General features: G+C 49.0%; 2 protein-coding genes and 1 long non-coding RNA gene across 23 annotated transcripts in view; 1 reads left to right on the forward strand and 2 right to left on the reverse strand.

Annotated features, from left to right (window-relative positions):
- LOC122372790 (potassium voltage-gated channel subfamily KQT member 5-like) overlaps positions 1-3,417 on the forward strand; it is an 82,893-nt gene extending 79,476 nt beyond the window's left edge. For all 3 annotated transcript variants that reach the window (XM_043350365.1, XM_043350364.1, XM_043350363.1), the window contains one exon: positions 2,588-3,417. In XM_043350365.1, coding sequence (XP_043206300.1) covers positions 2,588-2,766 — 179 coding nt within the window. In that variant the 3' untranslated portion in view covers positions 2,767-3,417. The remainder of the gene's footprint in view (positions 1-2,587) is intronic.
- A 615-nt stretch (positions 3,418-4,032) lies between these two features.
- Positions 4,033-24,331, reverse strand: LOC122372792 (DET1- and DDB1-associated protein 1-like). 19 transcript variants are annotated; one of them, XM_043350371.1, is made up of 5 exons: positions 24,287-24,331; positions 23,767-23,998; positions 21,126-21,270; positions 6,173-6,234; positions 4,033-5,112 (listed from the first exon to the last, which is right to left on the reverse strand). In XM_043350371.1, the coding sequence occupies exons 2-5, from the start codon at positions 23,824-23,826 to the stop codon at positions 5,008-5,010; spliced, it is 372 nt and encodes a 123-aa protein (XP_043206306.1). In that variant the 5' UTR covers positions 23,827-23,998; positions 24,287-24,331; the 3' UTR covers positions 4,033-5,007. The 19 variants fall into 19 exon arrangements, with proteins under 19 accessions (XP_043206306.1, XP_043206312.1, XP_043206321.1 ...); XM_043350377.1 differs by having other exon boundaries at positions 23,767-23,907; positions 24,287-24,307; XM_043350386.1 differs by having other exon boundaries at positions 23,767-23,832; positions 24,287-24,306.
- Positions 10,624-11,597, reverse strand: LOC122372794. The gene is made up of 2 exons (XR_006254932.1): positions 11,232-11,597; positions 10,624-10,914 (listed from the first exon to the last, which is right to left on the reverse strand). It is a non-coding gene; the product is annotated as an uncharacterized LOC122372794 (long non-coding RNA).
- Positions 24,332-25,048: the final 717 nt, after the last annotated feature.

A 25,048-nucleotide genomic window follows, 5' to 3' on the forward strand; every position in this document is an offset into this window, starting at 1 on the left:
TTCGGGCGTACTGGAAAGCCTCACGCCGGAAGGACGTGAAAGGGTGGTAAAAGTCCACCGACGGACCTTGTGCCAAAAATTGATTGCACAACCGAGGAATATGCACAGAAAGACAGTTCTTTACGGTGTTCACTCTCCCGAAGGGCACATGAAACAAGCCCGTGCGGCGGTTACGCCTCCCAGGCACATTAGCCCTCGCCGGCACAGGCCAATTTGCGTCCTTCGACGGCACAAGGGGGGGGGGGGGCTTGGTACGGGGACCCGCAGTTGCTACTGTACAGCGACCCTGAGTAAATTGTCTCAGCACCCTCACAGTGAACAAAGATAAGCTGTCAGAGGGCACGCACAGAAAACCTCAGCTGCTCTTGTATAGGGACCGGCAGTCGATATCAATATTATCGGTTGTTACTGGACAGGACAGACGGCTAGAGTTGGGGTTCGTGTACAGTAGCAACTGCGGGCCCCCGTATGTACGACCCCCCTCTCGTTTGGCCCCTGATCGAGCTAAGGCTTCGAGGAAAAAACTGGATAGATAGTAAAAAACAACAGCTGAAAAAAATAACTACGAAAAATATGGCATGCCTTTCTGAAAGCTCTTGAGCACCCGCAATGATTTTTGGAAAACTACACCCATGTCATGTGCCGAAATGCAGTATCAGTGCCAATATGTCAGGTCGCGTGTGTCTCGTCTCGTCCATCTTGTCTCATCCGCCTACCTCTCAGTCTCCTCCCTCATTTCTTCCTTCCATCTTTCCTCGCTTCCTTCTTCACTCCCTCGTTCCCCTCCCCTCTCTCTCCCTTTCTTTCTCCCCCTCTCTCTCTCCCTTCCTTCCTTCCTTCCTTCCTTTCTTCCTTCCTTCCTTCCTTCCTTCCTTCCTTCCTTCCTTCCTTCCTTCCTTCCTTCCTTCCTTCCTTCCTTCCTTCCTTCCTTCCTTCCTTCCTTCCCTCCCTCCTTCATTATTTCCCTCCTTCCTTTTTTTTCTTTCTTCACTATTTCCTCCCACGCAATGTTAAGTGTACCTATAATTTCATGGTTATTTACATTTTGCAGGGGATGAGCTGGAGAGCCTGCATCGCATCTCGCAAGACACGTCGGAAGCCAACGGAGGCCCGCAAAATATCCATCCCACCATCGTGAAAGGAGAGCCGGACGAAGAAGACGCAGTATTCGTCGAGGCCCAGGAGGTGGTAGCGGCACCACCAGACCAAGCATTCCTGCTGTGGTAGGCCGCCTTTTGGATTTTTAACATCAAAACTCGCGACCGTGTAGCATATGGAGTGAGATCCCCGGAGAGCGTGCCGCGGCGGGATGTCGAAAGCGTTTGTCAATTTTTTAAGCCTCCCACCGCCCCTGACTATGAATACACATTTCTTGAAATATATTTTATCTGTGCTTCGGTACACGAGCTTTGGGTGGTTACGCTATTCGTTCAATATTTATTTTCGAGGGGGGGGGGGGCTGGAGTGGAGTGATGGGAAGTTTGGGTGAGTTTGCGAGTAACTAGAGGTATACCATGAAGCTGTAAACGGAGTTTTGGGGAATAATGGAATGGAGTAATTGGGAGTAATTATGAGGCAGTAAGAGAGTCATTGAGGGTAATGGAAGGGAGTTTCAGGGAGTATGTTGTTTGTTTTGATAGGGTAAAGGAGAGAAATGAAGAGTTTTCTAAAACGGTAGGGAGAGTTGCAGAGAGTTTCTCGGGGGAAGTTTTGGGGTGTAATGGAGAGTTTTGGAGGGGGTGTAATGAGGAGTACCACCTGGGAGTTTTAGGGTGTCGTTTTGGTGAACTCCCCCTGGGGGTGTCATGCGGAGTCAAGATTTTTCTCAGTGTAGGGGCCATGTTTTGTACCCAATTCATCATGGCCGTGGCATTGACAAACGATGTGGCAGTGGGCGCCATGTCGCTGCGACTCTTTATTGATGTTGAGGCGATGACATTGTTTGCGTCACAAGGCCCTGTTGATGGATGCGAGAAGTCGGCTTCGGGAAAGGACCACAAACTGTAGACATCAGCTAACGATGTTATATACTGAGAAGGATGCTTACACACAGAACAGCGTAGTTATATATTTTACGTGAGAACAAATGAGAATTACATGTAGCTATTCGTGAATACTTTAAACCACACTATGCCGATAAATTCCTAACCCGTCTAATTTCAATAAAAATACGATCCGCCTTTTTCATGCACCGCAGTACCTATGACTCTGTTCCACTTAGTTTTCAGAATGCAAACTTCATTCCCAGCTCACCAAAATTCAGCTCAGGTGTGACCACCTCTAAGTTTAAACTTGCTGATCATTGTTCAGTAACATCTGACTTTCACTTCCCGGTCCTCCCAAATAAATACCTTTGCTGGTGTGACCTCTTCTGACCGTCGAGTGACCCATGCCAACTTTCGCTTCCCGTCTATATGACATTCGATGACCTCCGTTCCGCAAATTGACTTCCTCTGATCCCGTTGACCTCTGCCGCCCTTCAGGTCATCTTTTCACCGCCCGCGAGCTTGACGTCCTCTGACCTCCACTGCCCCCTGCTGCCGCCAGGTGACCCCGTCTGACCTCCGCTGACCCCTGCTGCCCCCAGGTGACCGCGGCAGCGACAGTGACGCCAGTGTGCGCGTGCCCAGCCCGTGCCAGGCGTTCGTCGAGGACGACACGCTGCCCGAGCCGCGCTCGTCGGCGGCCGCTCAGACGGGTCTGGTACTCGTGGTGCCGACGCTGGTGAACGGCTTCGGCGCCGCGCCCGGCCTGAACCCGGCCTGACCGGGCCGGCCCGGTGTCCGCGCAATACTCCCCGCTGTGAGCGGCCCGACCGCGCCATTCCAGCCGACCGCACGCGACTCCACTAGCGGCCCAGTGATATGCCACCACGTATTTTCTGCAGATGTTTTGCAAGTGCGTTTCTTCATAAGCGACGTTAGTGAGCACAGTAGCTGGCGCCGCGGCGCCACCCCCGCCGCCGCACATGTTTTTATACGGGACAGAGAGAGTGACTGATTGTGCGCGCCGCCCGCGACCGGCGCCGCCCTGAGAGCGTCGTTACTCGTTACATAATCAAAATTAGACGGTAGTACAATATACCGCGGCGGCGCGCGCCCAGTGCATTGTGATATTTCTGGGGAGTGTGTCTGAGGGGATATTTATTTGAAAGTGTGTACGACTGCGTATCTCTCTGGTCCTCTGTGCTGCGGCCGTCTCTGCGGCGGCCGCTGACGGTCGGTCGGGCGGCCGGCCGGTCCTGGCGGCGGCGGCTGACCCGCAGAGCCCCGGGCGCCGTCCCACGCCGGGGCCGGACGCTCCCCCGCCGGCGCGCTGCTCCGCTGCTCCCATCCGGACACTGCTGACGCTCCTCCTCCGCAACCGCCGACGCCGCGGCGTTTTATCACAATCTACAATACACGGTGAGACAAGCTCGCTCGCTGTCTGAGATGGTCCGCTACGGGGAAGGTAGGCGAAGAGCGAGAGGTGCACCACAGGAATATATGAAGGTATGTGGTACTTATTAGAGGCCGCGACATGATCAATCTCAGGGCTTCGTGCGCTTGTCTCGTTCTGACCTGAACGTCACAACAGATCGTCCAATATTACAAATCCCGAGAAAGGCCCGTTTATACCAACCAGTGCCCGCTCGCCACCACTCAACAGCCCCCTCGCCAACTGTAGGCATCTGCCACACCAACACTGAGCAGATTGGGCGCGCTTTTCTCCATGGTTCCAGCTTTCCGCGCCAGTTCAGAGGCGCGCCATATGGCCTGGTTCCCGCCAAATTACGTCACTTATCAGCAAGTTTTGGTGTCAAGCGGTCGTTCCGACACTTTTGGAGCCGGTAGTTGCCAAAGGCAGGCGCCGGCCGGAGGCGAGAGGCCACCTAAACAGTGAGGAAGTCTAGGGAGCTAGCAAGTGAGATACACAACACATGACCTTCCCAGCATCAGCTCCATTCGAGTGCAGACGGTAGCACGACCTTTCCGGAATGTCAGGAGCGAAGTCGATACATTTAGTGTTCTAGAACTATCAATAAATAATATCTTCTCCAGACGTCATTTGTATTTGTGTCGGATGTCTTAAGAAAACGCATCGAAGTAAGGACATACGACGGAGTTCACACCAATGCCTACATTATTCGCGAGTCCATTCTGGTGTTCCCCTTTCAGCCTCAACAAAACACACCTATCTATGCAAACACCAGTCGAACATCAGACACCTTTCACGGCGTGGACAGGAGCGTGACCTGTCATAGTCCCACAGGATTTCATCGACGCCTGCACCAACACGAGTAAGCACATCCCATCAGCCGCAAGCACTCGTTCTCTCCAGATACCGCGGTTCTCAGTAGGAGGACCCTCACCGCCCATCACAGCACTTGGGCTGGCGCCGCCAGACATATCGCGACCACCATCGGAGTGTGTTCGGATACATTACTTTCTGTCCAGCAAGTGTACGGCGACAGCAATATCAAAGCGGTTACACTGCGGCGTCGGACACCGAGCACGAATCGAAGTGTTTCATATCGACGGCGGCAGAACACATTGTGCGTTGGATCGGGCAAGCGTCGCGGGCACAACGCGAAGTTTCCGGCGGGCACAGCGGACATGGTTGGACACATGCGACGGCCCTGAACGCGGAGTGGAATCGCCAGTTATTACCGAACGGAGCAGACCGACGCAGGACACACAGCGAGAAAAAAATCAGGCAAGCGGGCGATGACAGAAAACTGAGGCACGCACGGAACTTTGAACGACGTCGCCGGTGGTCACCGAACAGCCGTTTAGCGCGGTTAGTGACCCGGATCCGACCCGACGCTGTTAGCGTTGCGTACACATCAGATCACCTCAGCAGCCGCCACGAACTCAGAATCGACACAACACAGATGCCCCGACCACAGGGGCAACTCAGTCCGCATCGACACAACAAACGCTCCGGCGACGGAGTCAAGTCCTCAATGTCGCCACGGCTCGGAGCGGAACGCACAACACAGAGCACGGCCTGGCTCGCCGTGCGGGACTAGGGTGAGGGGTCGCTGCGCTCTGTGCGTGGCCGTTTCCTCGCCGATGCGCCCTCCTCGCCATCAGTGGTGCCGGCACCGCGCTTCTTGCTCTGATCTTGCAGCTGTGGAGGGTAGAGGAGAGGGACGATTAGCTACTGTGATTGTTGTTTGGCTGGGCAACTTTTTCTATTACGGCCAGTCATGGTAAGCACCAAGGTAATGGATAAGGAAACATGGCAACGCCCTAGTCTTGCCGTTCGTCCGTCAGATCAGGCTTACAGTCCCGAACCATGGTAGGCTCACGGCATGTTTGCAGCATGAATCATTATGGTCGAATCAAAGTCACGAAAGGTCTGAGTCAAGTTCTGTATCCCAACCGAGGTACGGCTGAGAGGTTACAAGCACTCAGGTGTCACGGATAGCTCACGGTCTGTTCAAAGGTCACACTGGGGGGTCATCGCTGGGCCTCAGCTCGGCCAGTGACCGGCTGCAAACACCACCTCGCCACCAGCACAGTTCGGCCGGCTCCGAGCCACCATCAATCATTAAAACGCTGCCAGGAACGCAGCGACCCCCGGGGGATTTCGGAGAAATTCTGTCAAGATATCTATTATCTTGACGACTAATATTAATGGTTTCTCGACTCAAAGTCGCCCGCGAGACAGAGAAGAAATTCGTGGGGCACGCAAAGCCTGGAAATAGTCGGCTTAGCGCTGCGCCCGGGCCCGCAGTGTACTGACAGTCCACACGTGCTGGGGGGAGGCGGAATAATTCATATGACCCGATACGGCATCAGACCGAGACGACCGTCCCACAACGTTATCAGACCAGATCCATGCAGAGCAGCGAACAAATGTGTCGCTATCCAATGCTAGAAGTTGTAACGGGCTGCGGGGAATATCAACGGCCAGTCTCTGACGCAAGCTGCTCAGCAACTGATACCATGACAGACGGTTGTCCACGATGTCAGGACACTATGCATCTGCTTTGAAAGCTACGATTGATTGATTAAATATTTACACGCCAGCTAATGCGTTCTCGTCGGCTAATGCACATCGTATTATGTATCGCATACCATAAATGTATTGTCAGAAGTCATCGGCTCAAACAATCTAGTTGTCAAAAAAGAACGATCTGAAAACATTTATTTAGCCCAATGTCTTGTGCTAAGATCACACTCACCTTCTTTTCCCAGCGCCAGTGCAGGTAGCGGAGCAGAATGTTGGTCTTTTCCGTAACAATCACTGAAAAAGGCGGCATCATGTTAGCTAGAGTCACGACCACCGTTGGGCCCACAGTGACATCCTAACATGTGGGACAAACGAACCACAAAGTAACGTTGGCAAGGTAGCGTAATGGATTCACCCGAGCTTAACTCCTGTCTAAGTAGTCACTCTACCCACGGCTTCCGGTACAGCGGTGAACACAGCACACAGAGCGCAGGAAGGTGTCAGACTCGGCAAATCCGTCCCGGGTTGCAACTGCACCATAACAACACGGGCTTATCGTCTTTCACGGTACACTGGTCGACACCGGACAGACAGCCGGGCGTGTCGGCGTCTGGAAATATAATCGACTTCGGAGCCGAATCACGAGCAAAAACCGTGGTATTTCCTCCCGACAACACAGGATGAGCGCCGTGCCGGAAAGCCGTGGCCGCGGCGGGAGTAGAAGTCGTGCGGCACAGCATCAGTTCAGGCGCGCACTACTGCTGCCATCTAGCGACGGGAGTTGGAAGCACCGACGGGAGTAGCACGGGTGCCGGCGCCGGTTCGTTGCTCTGCGCGTGACGGACTGGAGGGACCGAGTGTGCCTTATTTTAATAAGTATCGATCTGGTAGAATTACAACATATGTTAAAACGTTTGCATGGGTTCAAGCAATCCTTTTATTTGAGCGCATACGCTTAACTGGTAAATCCATAATCAAGTTAAGAAGGATTAACAAGTACAAGTACAATTGATCATTGTAACTGTGTTGTGTACCATTGCGTAATTGCATATCTGATTCGCCTTTAGCACCGGCGATCTTTCATTCAGGCAAGATATAAATGACGTCTAGCAAATCGGATTTACAGCACAATCGCTCGTTTGATGAGCCATAATTCATAGGAATGTATTCAATTAGATACATAAGGTTGAAACAATCAACATAAGCCGCTTGTTAGTCATAGACTACTCATAGGTCATAGGTTAAATGTTAATTGGATGAATAGAATGGAGCAACCATTCATACACACAAATAGCAATGCAGCTTTTGTTGTGCATGACATTGGATAAAGACAACGTAGAGGGAAATATATCGTGACTTAAACCGTCAAGGTTAATCCAACACATCACTGACAGTATCAAGTAGACAATATTGAGCGACCGTTTTTTTTTTTTCAAGATAGCCATCTTATCTGTCATTAGCTAGTTCAGTAGCATTATTGGAGGCATACGGAGGCATAACATTATACAACGGCATCCAAAACACAGAAGACCCCATTAGCACGCGGTTTAACGCGCATGCCATCCCCGTTAACGACCCCAACAGGTCGGCTCCACACTGATTTCCCGCTGCTCGCCGCCGGAGCGCCGCGCACGGCCGAGACGGGGCCCCGGGGAGCACGGCCGGCCGAGGTCAGCTGTGATTTGCGTCACCGCAGAGAGGCTTTATTGGACACCAATCCAGTTAGCGGCGGGCGGCAATCAGCGCCTCTCCGGCCCGCGGCCGCCGGCCGGCACACAGGACGACTGGTCCAACGGGGCGGGCGGGTAGGTCAGTTTGGTCCAACGGGGCGGGATAGTAGGACAGTTTGGTCCAACTGGGCTGCCGGCCCACCGGCCGGGACGACTGGTCCAACGGGGCGGGAGGATAGGTCAGTTTGGTCCAACTGCGCGGGTGGATAGGCTCGTTTGGACCAACTGGATTTACCGTCCGGTCCGTCTGGTCCACCGGGGCAAGCTGCCCAGTCCGGTCCAACTGGGTAGACGACTGGGCCCGTCCGGTCCAACTGGGCCCACCATTCGGTTCGTCTGGTAACCCTGGACAGGCGGCTGGGTCAGTTTGGACCAACTGAGCAGACGGTTAGGTTCGTTTGGTTCGCACCGTTTGGTCTTACTGGGTCCGTCTGTTTTAACTGAGCAATGAGCATTGAGCAAGCTGCTCGGTGCCTTCAGGCGATCTGAGCCTTCTACACGGTTTGCCCCGTCCGGCGGACCGGTCGTTGCGTCCGATCTAAAACTGACATGAACACTCAGTTTGGGCTGGTCCAAATGAACCGTGCACTGAGTCGATCTGACTTTTCAATCAGTCGATACCAAAGTTCTTAATCTGTCCGATCCAGCTTTAGCCATGAAATACCAACGGCAGTGCAAGTCTCCTGACACACCCATTTAAATCAGTCTCATCAACATACAGGGTTCGCCAATCAGCATTTAGGTCCAAGCTGAACTATTATACATCCATACTGCATAGCCTTACAAATTTGATTGGAAGCGTTGCAGCCGATACGAACATCAAGTCCTCGGTCGGTACAACCATCACAGCTCATCGATAACGCTCAATAATGATTGCAGTTGTTGCAGCCAGTTTAAACTGCACGTGGTCGTTATACGTTACACGTTTCCATTACGTTACGTTACGTTACACGAGCGCAAGCTACCACCATCAGCCTTGACTGTCCACAGTCTCTACAAATATCGTGGGCAGCAACGGGATGGCCGGTGGACCGGCCGGCCGGCGGCCCATCTGCATGATATTGAACCCGGCGCCAGCCGCCGATCACCCAAACTTGGCGCTGCCACGGCCTTCCAGCCAACAGGCGACCGCATTGGGCCGCGATATTGAAAAACACCGGCAGCGTCCCGCCAACTGAGCGCCAGAAAAATGGGATATATTGGTCAGATTAGGATCGTATCAGTCAACGCACCTGCTTCTGATGTGAGCAGCGGCCTTGGCAACGATTCCACTAGCAGCGATGAAATAATAAATGAATAAATAAATGAGGAAATGAATACAGAAATAGGAGAATGAACCCATGAATCAAGATGACCGGCTAGATTCAGCGCAGCCTTTGCCAAACAGCGCTTTACGAATACCAAAGTCTGTCAGCATTACGCACATGAAATGAGGCTGTTTAACTTCAACCAATTTCAATGTCCAACATGAAACCATGAGCAACGAGCATGTTTCAAGTCCATAAGACTCGAGCCAATGACATTTCCTGTCGGATAAGCAGTTCAAGAAATTTTTAACAAGACTTGTGACATCACTAAATAAGAATAAGAAATCCGCTTAGTCCCATAACAATAGTTCTGATTTTGCCATAAAATCAATTACGCAGTGCTTCTACGAAGACCAAACGCTATTGAATAAATGAGAGGGGATGATACTGAAACATGAAGGAGAAAAAAAACATTACGTGATCCAGCTCAATGACACCAGACGCTATTGAGATAGAAGCATAACTCTGCTCGAGTTGCTGGACAGCCTCACAATTGCTAGCACTATAAGATGTGAAATGTGAATGTAAATGTGAACCTAGCAGAAAGGTGAACGACTTTATAACTTATTCGCGATGTCGTCCACGAGGCGTAATGATGAGCCCTAAATTTCGAACACTTGTGCGCACGCGTCCAAGACCTCGTCCCTCGGTTACCTGAGCCGTCTCGGCCACAAACCCCACCCAGCGCCGGTACCCCGCAGAGGTCAGCTCGGTCATTTCCTATGCATCTATCGACCACGGGCGGCCGCCCTGCCCTCCGGATAAGGGTCACATCAGCCGGCCCCGATCATGTTCGTGCCGTAGCGGCGTGGGCGGGCATCCATAACCGGGCAGATCGGCCCTCCGGCCGCCGATCGAGCCGCAATGAGGCGACGCGCCGCCGACGGACGACACATGAACGACGAGCGTGTCCGACGGCCCGGGCTGATCATGACCTGACGCAATCTGACCACACCCGGACCGTAACGTGACCTAGTTTTATCACAGGCCACGACCCGACTACGGGTTACGAGCGGCCCACACTCCCATTGCGAGCTGACCACGACCTCGTCGTGACATGGCCGCGACTTGATCAAAACCTGACCGCCACCTGACCACAATGTGACCATGACATGACAACTTGACCACAGGCTGACCGCAAAGGCTATTCACAACTTGAAGAACTTCAAGCTATGACTGTGACCTGACATCTTGACTACGGCCTGACCGAATTCTGCCTATGGATTAGGCAGACCTGACCCCGACCAGACTACGACCTGAGATAGTACCCAGATCGGCGCGCTAGGCGACCCACCAGGCCCGCCCCACCAGCACGTGATGTAATTCGCCGGAGGCCTGCGGCGAATGACCGGAGACTGACTATTACAATGCGCCGTTAACGCCCCGAGAATGGCCTCGTCTCATCCAACCACTTACGCTATCAGCGCGTGTAGTGGCACAACGCACCGGAGATTGACTGGGCCGCAAAACGCTCGCGCGCTGACTTTTGATGAGATTTCTCCAGAGTGAAGTTTTCAGGACATTGCTTGAATAGCCAGCGATTCACTAAGGCGGCTGAAGCAAATCTTCATCTTTTCAGAATCATCACAATAACCTCACCGTACCATTGTACCACTCGAAACATCAATATGAAAAGCAAGATAGATAACATGAACATATTATTATTTATTTCTATAATTCGCGTAGCTTTGATCAGAAATAAATTGTCACATTCGCAAAAAAAAGACAAGTGCGCCGGATACTTATTTCAATAATATTCCTGCCTCGCATCCGTTTAGAAGTGAGACAGAGGTGGCAGGACATATCCCGTGCCCTCTATGGCGGCGTTCGACCAGACAACCGCGGCATGGGAGGCATCAGGAACGCAATGAATGGCTCGTGCCGCGAGCCAACGGTATCTCGATCTGAAGTCAAGCCAGCGTAACCGCCACGGTCCACTGAGAAAACAACAAACAACAAAAACTCCTCCAATAACCCACAGCCATCGGTTCAACTTCCAAGGGAATTTATACGAAATAAAAAAGGAAAATAAGCAGAAACAATAAGCACAGCATTTCTGGATAAACATATTCTCGGTTCACAACTATCTTCGTACTTATGACTTGTTTGTCACGCAGATAGGTGCTATTGCTTGTGTAAGCAGCTCATAAAAGTTAATAGATGATAACGCGGAACATGTGATCGACGAACTGAGTAGTGAGTACACGCTCCGGCACGAGTCTCAATAACGACCCCCCCCCCCCCCAATATTCACTGAGTGTCTGCAGATTCCGGGCCACGCCGTATCATCATCCAGCCGATCGTTGTGGCCGGCCGCTGCTGACGGCCCATCAGACGCCGGTCGACCTCCCCAGAGGCCGCGGCCCGGCCGAGCGCTCGTTGGTAGGCCGTGAATTCACGCCCAGCGGCGCCTTCAGTGCCCGTGGTCGACAGCTGAGGGCGCATACCGTAGGAGCTGCGGGATCGTGAACGGCCGGCGGGACATCAGCGCCGCCGAAACCGCCTCAGGGGCGGATATCAGCCTGGTGATACCGGGTACATAATGATGAAGACCGAAAACTGTCGCGCAACGTTCAGAAAGTACACGGTGAACTGCTATTTAGAAAGACCGAGTCTGTCGGCTTGATGTGATACCTTGCCTGTGATGATATGCACACTTCTTCATTACAAATATGAGGTCTGCGTTGAAGTTGGTTTCATGGAGTTGCTAGCCTAATTGACAGTGCAACGACACGGAAAGCGCACGGGAAAAGGAGATAGCACAACCCCCTTACATTACCGTCGACTGCAACCTTTCCGAGTTACAGTCCGGTATCCTCGGCTGTTTTTCCTCAACGTCTTACCCAGTATCCAACTAATAGTCAAAACGGGGTGAAACATCACACAGTGCTCACATGTATCGTCTCCAACGCTGAGGCATCAGCAGTCAACACCGAGATAGCTATTCTGCTCGTTCGCGGTGCTCTTCATATGAGGAGAGAAATGGCTGCTGTTGGCAGGTATCAGACTTTGATTATAACCAAACTTTATCAGCACAGCGTCTAGCGTGTTGCGAACTCGTAACAACAAGGGCGGCATGCTTAAAAACTTGTTAATCACAGTCAAACTTTGCACAAATCTCCACTAGTAGTGCGTCGCTCTTGAAAAGTAAGCAAAACCTTGATAAGAAATCCAGGGCATCATTATCGTCGTAAAGAGGGCTCGCTACCAAGCACAATGTCTTTGTCCTATCCAAAACTTGTAAAATGTCCCTCTGAGTTGCATTACATTCCTGATCTGGGAGTAATCCGACATCAAGTCTACATAGAATCAGCGATGAAACGTTTATCATTTTCCTTTTAACCCTCGCCGGACCTATTGGTTTTCTACATACGCGCCGGCCGAGGGGGGGGGGGGGCGGGTACGACCCCCCCCTCGCCGTTTCGCCCCTGGTGGAGCTAGCGCGTCGCGGAAAAAACGAGCGTGTGCGCCGTTACGAGACGCAGAGATTGGTACCCGATTTTAAGGTCCTAGGTCATCCGGTGACCTCTGAGGTCAGGTCAAGTGCCTCAGGGTACGGTTCAGTTTTTGGTGAATAACTTCGCAAAAAACGGCCGCAGAGCGCCGATTTTGGCAGCATCGTGTTCGCCTCGCTCAGGCGCGTCGAATGATATACTTTTTGTCCGGGTCAGGTCAACTTGGGGTGTTGACCTCAGGTCAAGGTCAGGTCAGCACCCCCAGGTCACGAAGTTGGTTGAAAGAGGTCATGTCGCATATCATTCGATTCGGCAGGCCTTCCTGAGTCCATTGGTGCCTTTCCCGACTCGCTAGCTCAATTTGATCAAGAGTTATTGACGAAAAACTAATTTGACCTCGATGACGTCATAAATGACGTCACGCAAGGTCAACATTGCAAAAGTGACGCATCTAACCTTGCAAGGAGTGCATCAAATCACGATTCTGTGTGCTTGAGATAGTTGGAGATCGTTCCCGGCGCCAGAATAGCAGTTTGAATTTTTCCCCATTGACTTATAATGGTGAGGTCACGAAAATGACCTGACCTCATATGACCTTTAGGAAAAATCCGAGATATACAAGTTGTGGGACACATAATGGATACTAGATCCTGCAAGTTTCATTTCCCTGTGACATCTCCTCTGGCAGTGAGGGCGTTGCGAAGTTGCGACATCTGAAGACCGTGCAGAGGTTCACTTATGACGTCATAGGTCAGTGACCTGACCTGACCCAAAAATGCGGTTGGTGTCAAAAGATCCGGCTTGGATCAAAGGTCAGGTATGCTAAGTTTCAGCTCTCTATCGCCAGCGTGTTCGGAGCTATCGCGAAAAAACCCTATGGGGGGGCGGCACCCGCCCCCCCCCCTCGGCCGGCGAGGGTTAAGGTACCAGAAGAAAATATTTCTAACATCACTGTCAACCATTACAAAAGAAACCGATTACATTTTGTTGCGAGTCACATTACATTTGTACTATTGATAAGTCAAGAATAAGCCGCTCTTTTAGCCGAAAGCACCAACATTCAACGCCCACCTACTCCATGTAGCAGGGGTGTCGTTTTCCGAAAATGATTGGTAGGGCCCAAAGGCGGCGGCCGGCCACATGTGGCGGGGCTTAAAAGGTAGGGTACCCCCAAATCTGCCTTTCTCATCGGACTTCGGCCACTTATTTTTTTCGCCCTGGTCACTGACAAGACAAACCAAAATCTAAAAAAAAAGAAAGAAAACATTTTGGAAGTCTAGGTCCTCAACGAGCTCCATGCACAAAACGTGCAGTTAAATAGGCAGTTATAATAGTGTCGGAGGAATGCACGCCATTCTGAAAGAGGCCCACGCCGACTTAAAAGCACGGCTGTGCTGAAAGGGGCCAGGGACGGTTTTGATGGCCCAAGCCGAATGAAAAAGACGGCTACGGGGCCAGGAACGGCTTTGAAGGCCCACGCCAATCGCAGGGTTCGACAGCTAACGAGGTCTCGAAACACCACGATAGTTAGAAAGACCTGCTTGCCAAAATAAAAGGATGACGGTACAAGCCGGCATTCAGAAAGTTACATGCCCGACCATGAAGAAGCAGAGAGATACGTCATCGACTTATTAGACAAAAAAGTTCATTTATTCAAATAACCACCGCTAAGACAAACACATTTCGCGCAGCGCTTCGGCCTTCGGGAGAGCCCTCAAAGTCTCCATAATCAATTGGGTTTTGGACCCATCCCACGTCCAAGACGGCTGCTTTAGTCTCCCTGCAGTCAGCGAAGCTGCCACTGCTAATTTCCTTATGTTGGGGAAGAGGTGGCAACCAGAGGGTGCAGGGTTCGGAAAAAAGTGGATGCGACAACAACTCGAAGCCACATTTCATCACTTAACTTATCGTCACCCCGCGCAAGTACGCAGGTGCGTGGCCGTGGATCAGTTGCACACTTTATGTCAGCTTCCCTATAGCCTCTCCTCGATGTCTATCGAATGGACGCACATCATCAATTGTGCGTCCCTGTTTTAGAAAGTTGACAAGCATAGCCCCGTCGGCATACCAAAATGTAACCACTGGGGCATTCCACGTCAAATCGAACAAAAATCGGCTGTTTTGCACCTTACCATCAGCGATTTCATTATAAATTTGTGAGCGAGTTCCTGTGTGGCACCGGACATTACATTGATGTTTTTTTGCACATTCTGACCACAGGTCTTCTAAATAAAGGGCATCCAATTTTTACAAAATGTTGCATCTTTATATTTTTGAGCGACCATAACTTTGGTTGTACTTGTTTGATTTGAATGAAATAAACCTTACTGTTTAGGTAATTTCTTAAGCATTTGTTTAGAATTGCACCTACTTAAATATATGAAACACGTCACCTTCCAATTGGCTCATTTTCATATATTTTATTGCCTACCATATTCTTAACAACCTGTAAAAAAATTGGAGTGGGCCATTCATAAGTTTTGAAGAAAATTGCACATATGCAAACGTATGTTAGCACGCGCAGTGGAGGGGGAAGAGCGAATTTCGCCCATCCCTCCTGTTTTTCGCCAAAATCTCATAAGATTAATGCGAAATTAATTATGGCTACCTGTCAAGAATTGAATTGGACATCTCATCGTGCAAGCAATAAGAAAATCGGTTCACAACTGTTCTAGTAATAGCGGTGTAAAGTGAACATCCTGTCGCCGCAGCGACGCGGCGACTCGGCAGCCGGCGCCGACCGCTACGCGCCGCCTGAATTGTAGACTGTGCCGGGACGGAACGGAACGGTTCCGTCTTTACATGGCGCTCCCTACCGCTGATTACGTTCGATTCGCGTCAAATTTTGTGAGAAGACTAAGAAATGTACAGGCAATCTTATGGTAAAAGAATTTTGAAAATCGGTTGGTAAACAATTGAAATATGAACGTGTAAACACAAAATTGTGATTGCTGCGTTTCCCGCATCGGCCGAGCCCGCCTCAGCCGGCGACATGTTACTCTTAGCAGGCCTCTAACTGCCATATTTATTATTGGATTAACTAGAAATTCCCCATACATGCTAAAAAATGTATGTTCTTTCGTATAGTGAAGATCAAAAGACGTGAAGATATCGTTGCGTGATAATGTTTTCGTTGAATTTACTTAATGATGCATTTCCACACGGCTCAAAATTCACCGCAAAATACCGTTTGCCTGAGACACTTTTACTATGGAACGTGAATGCTTGACTACGATAACTATGCATTTCCGTTCTCGCAGAGTTTGGGATATCACTAATCAGCAATCATTCATTTCAGGAAGTGTACACAAGCAAGCATGTCTTGACTCTGTCTTTCAAGGTCACGCGCGGTTGCGTGATGTTGATGCATGAAAACGGCGTTTGCCGCGAAAGTTATGAATGGCCCACTCCAATTTTTTCACAGATGGTTAGGAACATTGTGACGGACATAATATGTAAAAATTACCCAAATCGAAAGTGACGTGTTTTTTTGCTATTTAAATTTTTCTGTTTTAATTCAAGGTCAAATGCATTTCAAGGTCACTTCAATTTAATTTTATAATTAAAAATCAAAGCCTTATCAATTGCCTATAAGACCCTGTTAATATCATTTTGATACCAGAAAAGGAACCAGAGTTATAGCCATTTAAAAAACTGATGTGTGGCATTTTTCGCTATATTCGATGACCTATATCTCAGCGATACGTTATCAAATTTCGAAAATATTATACGTAACTCAGTTTTGAACCATGCCCAGTCTGCCTACAAATTTTCAGAAAAATCGAAGGGGATGACGGATTTCGGTGTTTGATTTGACGTGGAATGCCCCACTATCACTTTGCCGACTAACTTCAACTCGTACCACTCATTTGGTGGCCGTTACTCGGTGTGCACTGTGCTTCCACTTGCGCAACTCGGCACGGTGTCCCTTAGTGTCAACGTGTGACGCCCACAATTCCTTTACGGTGACAAGTCAATGATATCTTCTAGATATTCGATAAGGGGCCAAACACCCCGCTAAGCCTCCTTTCGAGCTTGCCTTTTCTCTGCAGTGTCAGCAAATGGGGGATACATCTTGCAGAGATCTTAAACATAGCATGATAGATTCCAGTGGCGTAGCCAAGTGGGGGGGGGGGGCACAGGGGGCGCCTGCCCCTCCCATCGGGTCCAGGGGGCCCTTCGGGTCCCTGCGGCGCCAATCGGCCGCTGAGGGTCCACGCTGGCCATATTTCGTCTCAAAGGGACCCCGTCAGAGCATCTCATCTCAAGTGGCGTATTAAGATCTTCGTAAGTGCCCCACGCCGGCTTCTTAGAGCCCTTGTCACCAGTTAAGGCCCTAAGAGGCCGCCAAGGGCCCCTTACCAGCCTGCCCCTCACGGTCTCTGAGAATCTCTTGCTGGCCTCTGAGGTGGCCTTGGCTCTGAGGGCGCATTGGTGGCCTCGGCTCTGAGGGCCTATTGGTGACCTCTGAGGGCCCTTACCGGCCTATTAGGAGCCGGCTCTACGAGCTGCATGCCCGCCTGTGATGGTCCAACACCAATTCTCTTAGGGCCCCAATAACTGTGAGGAGTGCCTCTGATAGCCCACACCGGCGTTTCTGAGAGCCCACGCCGGCGTTTCTGAGGCCCCTTCTCCCCCAGTTCTGAGGGTCTTCATCAGAGGCTCCTAAGGCCCTACACCAGCGACTCTGACGGCTCCACTGAGTCCACACTGGTGACTCTGAGGGTCCCAGTGGCGTCTGAGAATACTATTCCGGTCTAAAGGGACCCCCTCGGCGCTCCTGAAGGCACCACCGACCTCTGAGGTCCCCTTGTCGTCCTATGAAGGGCCCGCACCAGCACTCAGCTCAGCAGCTCTAAGGGTCCCACGCATATCTGTGATGGCCATAAACCAGTCTATCTGAGGGCCCCGAAACGGCGCTTAAGAGGGCCCTCACCGGCGACTGTGCAGGTCCCACTCCGGCGCCTCTGAAAGCCCCACACATATGCATCTGACGGACACCCACCAGTGACTTTTGCGTGGCCCACACGGGCAATTCTGAGGATCCCACCGGAGTCTGAGAGTACCGTGCCGTTCTCTAAGGACCCCACTGAACTTCTGAAGGTGCTGCCGGCCTCTGAAGACCCTTTGCCGGCCTGAGGAGTGAGGACACCTTGCCGTTCCCTAAGAATCCCCTGCCGGCTTGCGAAGGGTTCGCGACAGCAGCTCCTACGGCCCACAGGCCACACACATCTGTGACGAATGTACATATATGCTTATTTGCTTATCTGTTTATTTTGATTTTTTTACCAAGTGACAAAAGATTGGTAGAGCTCAGCGAACACTGGTAGGGCCCAAATAAACATTGGTAGGGCTCGGGCCCTACCAGGCCTATACAAAACGACGCCCCTGCCATGTAGATTGCTCTGCTGGAATAAGCTATCAATCTCTATCACAAGCGGTTACCGTTATATTGCCAGGTCACCGCCAAAATGTCAGAGCAGACGAGTTTCAAAGCGTCCGGAACAGGCCTTTAATATAAAGCACGGGCCTCGTTTCGCGCTGCGGTCACCGTTACCATATGAGGCCGCCAGGGCCAATCTAGCCGGTGCTATTCAATACGCAGTTAAGCGACAGCTGCTATGCGGGCAGGGCTGCCCGACGCAGCTGAACGCTAACGCCCCTGAGCCAATCCGCCACCGCGTCGGCCGCAGGAGGGCCGAATGCTGCCATCGCAACGATTATCGCCTGGCTGAATGACGCCATCGCAGCAAGTCTCGCTACTGTCATCGCAGCTAGATCCGCCTGGCTGAATACCTATTGTTACTGCGACCCTTATCACCTGAATGAATGCTGTCATTACAGTCAGCACTGCCTAGCTGAATTAATCCATCGCCTGACTGATTAAAGCCATCGCAGCCAGCATCACCCGTCGGAACGAAGCCATCGCATTCACTAGTAGCAGGTTGAACGCTGCCATCACGTCCAGCATTGAGTGTCTGAATGCTGCCTTCGCAACAATTGCCGCCTGGCTGAATGAAGCCATCGCCTGGCTGAATGCTGTCATTGCATTCAGCACTGCTTTGCTGAATGAAACCATCGCCTGACTGAGCCATCGTATCAAGTTTCGACTATTGAATGCTGGTATCGCACTCAGCATCGACCACTGAATCTGCCATCGCACCCAGTAGCGTTTACTGAGTGTCACCATTGTCATCTCACCCACACATATAATCGGGAAGCAGAGTGCTGATGTCAAGTTTGGCTCATGCTGAGCCACCCATAAATCCACATCTCAGCCAAAGGCCGCCAGACCGATGTAATAGCTAATTTCACATTTACAACCATAGGCGATTCAGTGGGTGAAATAACATTTCCAAGAACGCCATATCTAGAAAGCAATATTCTCAGATTGCATTGTGAAGTCCCGATCCCACAAATGCACCACTAAGAAACAGATAGGAAAAGCGAGAGAACCCAGTTTTGTCAAAGATAGTCCGCAGAAAGCCGTCAAAATGGCACAACGCCAAAAGCGTCAAGGAGCAATAAAGTTATCGCTGCTGAAACAGGAAAATCAGCTCTGAAAATTCGGAGCGTGCATGACACAGGCCACTGTTAAGCCACAATCAATATACTTGGCAACATACCATACTTCAACCGGGAACCCAAACCCTTAATTACCCCGTTTCAAAGCAACACTTAAATTCAACCTATCCATACACAGGTCTATGACCTATCATATTCGAAGGCAGGCGTTGAATCGAAACTAATGTTACGACTAAATGACTGCTCGTTGGCGCTTATTTTCAGGATTCTCGCCGGCAGAACAGCAGCTCATCTGCCTTTGTCCTAACGGCTACTCTAAAACGTGCATATAATTATCTCAATTCAGAGGCAGCTGCAGTCGTGTCATCCGCTCGGGTGAAGTGCGGAAGCCTGTCAGATTCAAGACTCAGCGTGACTGCTTACGAGCCCGATACCCATGGGAGGTTCCTAACAGATGGAAGAGTCTCGGAAACCAAAAAACTCAGGAGGGGCTCCTCGCCGGCCCAACTATAAAGCAGGGACATCTCGCAGGGCCGATTCTCCTCTCGCGCCGGGGGCGTTTCACAGTCCTGATTCTCACGCGGGGGCGTCACCAGGCGGTGACTAATCGCCGGAATCACTCGACGGTCGGCCGCACCGCGCCGGGGGCAACGCGTCTTAGGTAAGATCGAACTCCAATGATGATTATTGGGATTTCAGGCAACGAGACAGCATCGGCCATTGGGGCCTTTGCATTGAGTTCTGCATAGCATAGCATGTAGGTATCCTCCAACAGAAGGCCCGAAGGCCGTGAATACAGGGGTGTTAAAGCCTTGCGGCACAGCATCACTTCAGGCGCACACGCTGCTGCCATCTAGTGATGGGAGTTAGAAACACGTTTCGCCAGTGAAAGACAGATAGTGGCGATTTGCGGACTGAATATTGACGTAAACAACGATTGCAATTAATTCGTTCTCATCACCAACGAGCAATCATTCAGAAAGGACACATATGAGCCCTTGCGAATCGGATTTACGGTAAACTCACCCAATTGGTGATTACCCAATGGAGCCATAGCGGCATGCTGGCTGCAATTTAACGCACGACCAACTATAATCAGTATCATCCTGCTTAAGTGTGTGTGTGTGGGGGGGGGGACATTTTGGCAACAGTCCTCATTTGAACGTGTTGTGGAAAATAAAAACATGGTACTGCAAAAAAGGCATAGGTCATCGGAAAATTTACATCTTCCGTCAAAAGCTTCTCGCGAGGTCGGGTTATCAGGTCAGTAGTACCCGAGCTTCTAAAAAGTTAAGGATCGTGCCACTCCTGGAAATTAATTTGAAAATGAAACTGTGTGCATTTGCTGATAGTATAAAGGAGGTGGGATGATATGCTGAACTATTATGGTCATCCCGGCCTAAGGCAGAATTGATTTTTTAAAAAATGGGCACTGGGCAGATGACAACTCAGCAACTCCATACCTATAATTGTCAAAACTGTAAAACACATTACGAGCACTGGCTGCACATCACTTCCTGGGTAGCGATGCATCACATTTATAACTAAGCTCAGTTCCACAGAATACATCAGCCGCTCAGCACAACTACTGTCAGTAGTAAGTGGCATTGGCGACTGTCAACTTCTAGCCGGATACGGCATTGACGGGCCGCGTGCGACAGATATCTCGACAGCACTATCCGACATCAGACGAATGAAAAATAACACGGCTATATAATACACACAATGCACATGTAGACAGATCCAGCAGAGAGAAGAACATGTCGGTGGAGACCGCAAACATGACACGAGGCACGCCCGTATTCGAATATTTCCTTTTTTATCATGCGATATGTACGGATTTAATAGATTTCCCAGCATATATTTATTTTCATAAAGTTTTACCGTTGTATTTTGGTAGGGAACGTGATTTGATTTTCCAGCTAATCATTCTACAAGAATGGAATGATTAAACTATTCACATTAACATCATTTTAATTTTGGGGGGCACTATTGCAGATGGGCTTGATTTTATTATGATAGCCGAGGAAAATAAAATGTTCAACCAACTGCAGAACAGCACGGCTTCGTTCAAAGGCCAGGCAAACGAGAGGTAAGTAAAGGTAACGAGAGGTGCCGAGAGGTAAGCCCAGTATGCAGGGGAGAGGCTCGAGTGTGAGGGTTCTGACCTTGTTCCGATGGGTGATCCGTGGTGGGTAAGTAGATTGGAGCCTTCTTGCCGGACGACTTCGGACCGCTGTCAGCAGAAAACTTGGAAAAGTTCTTCGAGTCTCGGCATGGCAGTCCCCGCAGGAACTCGGGAATGTTTTGATTCTGCGAAGCATGCCGGGGGTTGTTAGTGTGCAACGCAGGCTCACACACAGAAAAGACGATGAATTGGACAAGCTTGCTGCAATCCTACTGCAACAATGCTTGGAATACAGTAAGCATGAAGCACATAATAAATAAACAAACATTCCATTATTTGAACAAATTGCAAGCTGCCAACATTCAGTATCTAATCTACCAAACAGGTAACTATTAATGCTTTATAAAATGTTTTGTACAGGAATCGGCTGTCTGTTCTCGAAAATTAGGAGTTGCAATAAAACCCACACCATTGTTGTCTTGGCATAATGTTTATTGCAATCCATACAAAAGGCTATTTGCAAAAACAAACATTAAAAAAAAGCTCTAAAACAGAGGGCAAAAACAAGAAAATCCACTCCAAAAAGAAGACAGTAACCACAATTATTGTTGCTGTGCTATGCTTCATTTAAAACTAAAGATGTTGTAAGATTTTAAAATGAGATAAATGGGTTGATAGACAAAAATGGTGTGACATGGCATCACTAAAATGGCATTATCTCAAAAAAATTATGGACAAATAATTTTGCCATTTTCAGGGAACAAAAAAATGATAAGAGAAAGGTAGTGGAACTTTCACAATGTGAAGCTACATAGCACATTCAAGATATTTCAGGTCTATCATTGAAATAAATAAGCTCAGTACTCAGCAGGTCACATATTACTGGAAGAGGTTAAGATCTTTTTTGTTCCTATTATAGAGCACACCTAAGTAAAATGTTGTTGCAAAGACTGGGCTAGCATTTTTTACATTGACTTTTTCCTCCAAAGATAAATTCAAGTTTCAATCCTCTAACCACACATATTCAGGTGTCAAGTGGATTTCTGGACGAGTAAAAAATATGCATGCAATACAATGCTGTTCCTATTAAGGGTAAAAAAACCAACAGCTGTCTGAAAACCGAAATCATTGAACATATTCTGCACGCATATTGTTTTTATTGGAGAAAGCATGGTAACTTACTTACTTACGATGTACGAGAATTTTGAAGGCCCTTAGGCCTGTGGGACTCTGACTTATCGAGCTCCATGACGATATCACTGCCTCAGTCATTGGAGTGGATGGTGTAGAGGAGGTGGGACCAGTGGCGGTCGAGCCTGGACTTGAATTCGTTCAGGGATCGCGCTTCAACCACATGAGCAGGAAGAGCATTCCAGTCATTGACGACCCGGACGCTGTACGCATTTCGCCTCGATCGGGAAGACGCTCTCGGCTTCAACAGCTTCCAGGGGTGCCCTCTTGTAGAAGAGTCAGCCAACTCAAAGAATGACTCAGGATCGAGGTCAACACTCAACACCCCCATGAAAAAGTTGGTACGTCATAATCATGTCGCCGCGGCGCCTTCGATAATAGAGAGACGGGAGTTTCAGCGAGCGTAGTCGTTGGTCATATGGTAGGCTCCTCAGTGATGGGATCATCTTCGTTGCTCGTCTCTGGACACGCTCCACCTTTTGCTGGTCAGCGCGATTGAAGGGGCCCCATACGATGTTGCAGTACTCGAGGTGCGGTCGTACCAGGGTCTTATACAGAAGCGGTAGCGTGGTGGCGTCGATGCGTTCGAAGGACTTGTGAATCACCGCGAGCATCTGGGAGGCTCTGGATACCGCTGCAGCGGCTTGTTCACGAAACTTGAGGTCCTGATCGATTTGGACGCCTAGATCACGCGTCCAAACACCGGATGATCAAAAAAATTTGAGGCATTTGCCATTGCTGCAGTGCATGAACTGGAAAAAGATTCACCAATTTTAGCACATTACAGGAATACCAAGTAAATAGGTAGTGAAAATGGTATATGTTTATTTCAAACTGCACAGCAAAGCATATTAGCAGCAGAATGCAGTGCAATTTGGATCTTGAGGGACCTTTCTAGAGTATATGCCCCTCCAGTTTTTTAACACTCTTGGATAAACTAATGGTGACAAACCTAAAATAATGTATATATAGAATCAGTCAGGAGACTGGGGAGGTTTGGTCAATCCCCGTCATTTTTAGCACATGCCATTTTTGGCAACCATGTGCCAAAAATGGACGCTGGTGAAAACAGGGCGCCGGAGGGCAAATTAGTCACATGACATTTGGAACTTCTCCCCCTCCGTGGGCCTTCTACAATATGCTAAATGTCACGTGTTAATTTCACGAGCCTTGATCAAATCGCCCCAGGCGCCCTGTTTTCACCGTCGTTCCCAAAAATGACAATGCTATCAGCTATTTTTATCACTTCTCTTCGAAAATCAATGCTTATCTTTCCAAATCGTGATTTTTTTCGCTGAGGAGTGAAATCAGCTTCATCGGTCAAAAATAGCAGAATCGTTGCCATTTTTGGCACGTGTGACAAAAAAAGCATGTAGGTACGTACTAAAAATGACAACTTTTGACCAAACCTCCCCCAACTGGAATTGCATTTGTAAAAAACAGGATGAGGATATACCCAGAAAATTTGAAGTCATTACCAATTCACTTACCATATTGGAGCTGCTCGACCCAGCCTGGCTTCCACCAGCTTCAGTATTCTTTCCAGTCATGGTGGCCTATAAATTTGACAAAAATCTGACAAAAAGTCAAAGTGGCCAGACACAAATTTTGTAAAACAGTGGAAACTGAAACTGAAACCGGAAAAATTTGCCAGCTTTTAGCACAAAATCATATCAAAAGTGTCCTATAGAAACATAACGTATTTGCATGAAACTGGCAGGACTGAAAAATAATTTGAATTACTCCACTGTTTTATTGAGCGAAATGACAGTCTTGCTAGAAAATTATATCAATATGTAGAAAAGCACTACAGTTATTGAAATTGATCCTAGCCTCCTAGCTTACTGAAAGCCAAGCTCACACCACGAAAATTGCTTAACAGTAAATGACGTAGAATAGCCAAGTGAAAAATTTATGTTTTCTTCTCATGCCAAAATGACATTAAAATCAAACAATGCAGTGATTTTTATTCTTAGTCGCTCATTTTTTTGGGTGCAGTTATTTTTTTACATCTTAGTTTTTGTTTACGCGTTTTTAGACGTTTCTCGGCGCACTGTTGTTGAAGTTATACAGGCCTATTTTACAGCTATTTTTGATTCACAAAACTGCTGCAATTTTTATAACTTTTTTTTTGCATATTGGCATTTTGATGGAATTGGAATGCATTAAAAGATTTTCATTCTTAAATCTCGAATGCCAATATAATAACAATGTGAATCGAGCCACGCTGGTAGTGAAATATTACGAATCAATGATAACAACAGTACTACCGGCAGAAAATATGTAGTTACCGCGATTGTATAAGATAATACTGTATGTTCCGCGTGAAATTGACAGGAGATACCACAAGAATAATAGCCTAAACAAATATTGAAATAGCTGAAAGCTCATAATACCCGATTAGCACTGCTAACGCTGACCATTTTCTTCGATCATTAAATGCTTACCATAGTCCATACCATAACATCTGAAGATAATGAACTTGAACCTCGAAAAGCGAGTTGTCCAGTTTCAGTCTCAGTTTGTGCGGTACTGGGACACATTCATTATCAGTGAGTCAAATAAAAATTGTCCGGGGCATCAAGCTGTGATCATATGAATCAGTTAATATGTATAAAATTTAGTTTTTGGCCAAACGTAACGGCCACGGACCGTAGGTTGACGACCCCGAAATTTAGCGAAATGAAGTATAGGTTCAAGCAGTTTAAATAATGCTGGTGCGTGGAGTTTAATAGTGATGTAAATGTGGCCACAGTCTACAACCACGATAAC

Source organism: Amphibalanus amphitrite, unplaced genomic scaffold (genome assembly GCF_019059575.1).
Source record: "Amphibalanus amphitrite isolate SeventyFive unplaced genomic scaffold, NRLGWU_Aamphi_draft 001401F_arrow, whole genome shotgun sequence".
NCBI lineage: Eukaryota > Metazoa > Arthropoda > Thecostraca > Balanomorpha > Balanidae > Amphibalanus > Amphibalanus amphitrite.

Coding starts and splice junctions, on each gene's coding strand:
- LOC122372792 (XM_043350371.1), bottom strand. CDS start 23,826: ATGACTGGAAAGAATACTGAAGCTGGTGGAAGCCAGGCTGGGTCGAGC. Junction 21,271..23,766: donor GGTCGAGCAGCTCCAATATG/GTAAGTGAATTG, acceptor CATGCTTCGCAG/AATCAAAACATTCCCGAGTT. Junction 6,235..21,125: donor GGATCACCCATCGGAACAAG/GTCAGAACCCTC, acceptor CGCCTTTTTCAG/TGATTGTTACGGAAAAGACC.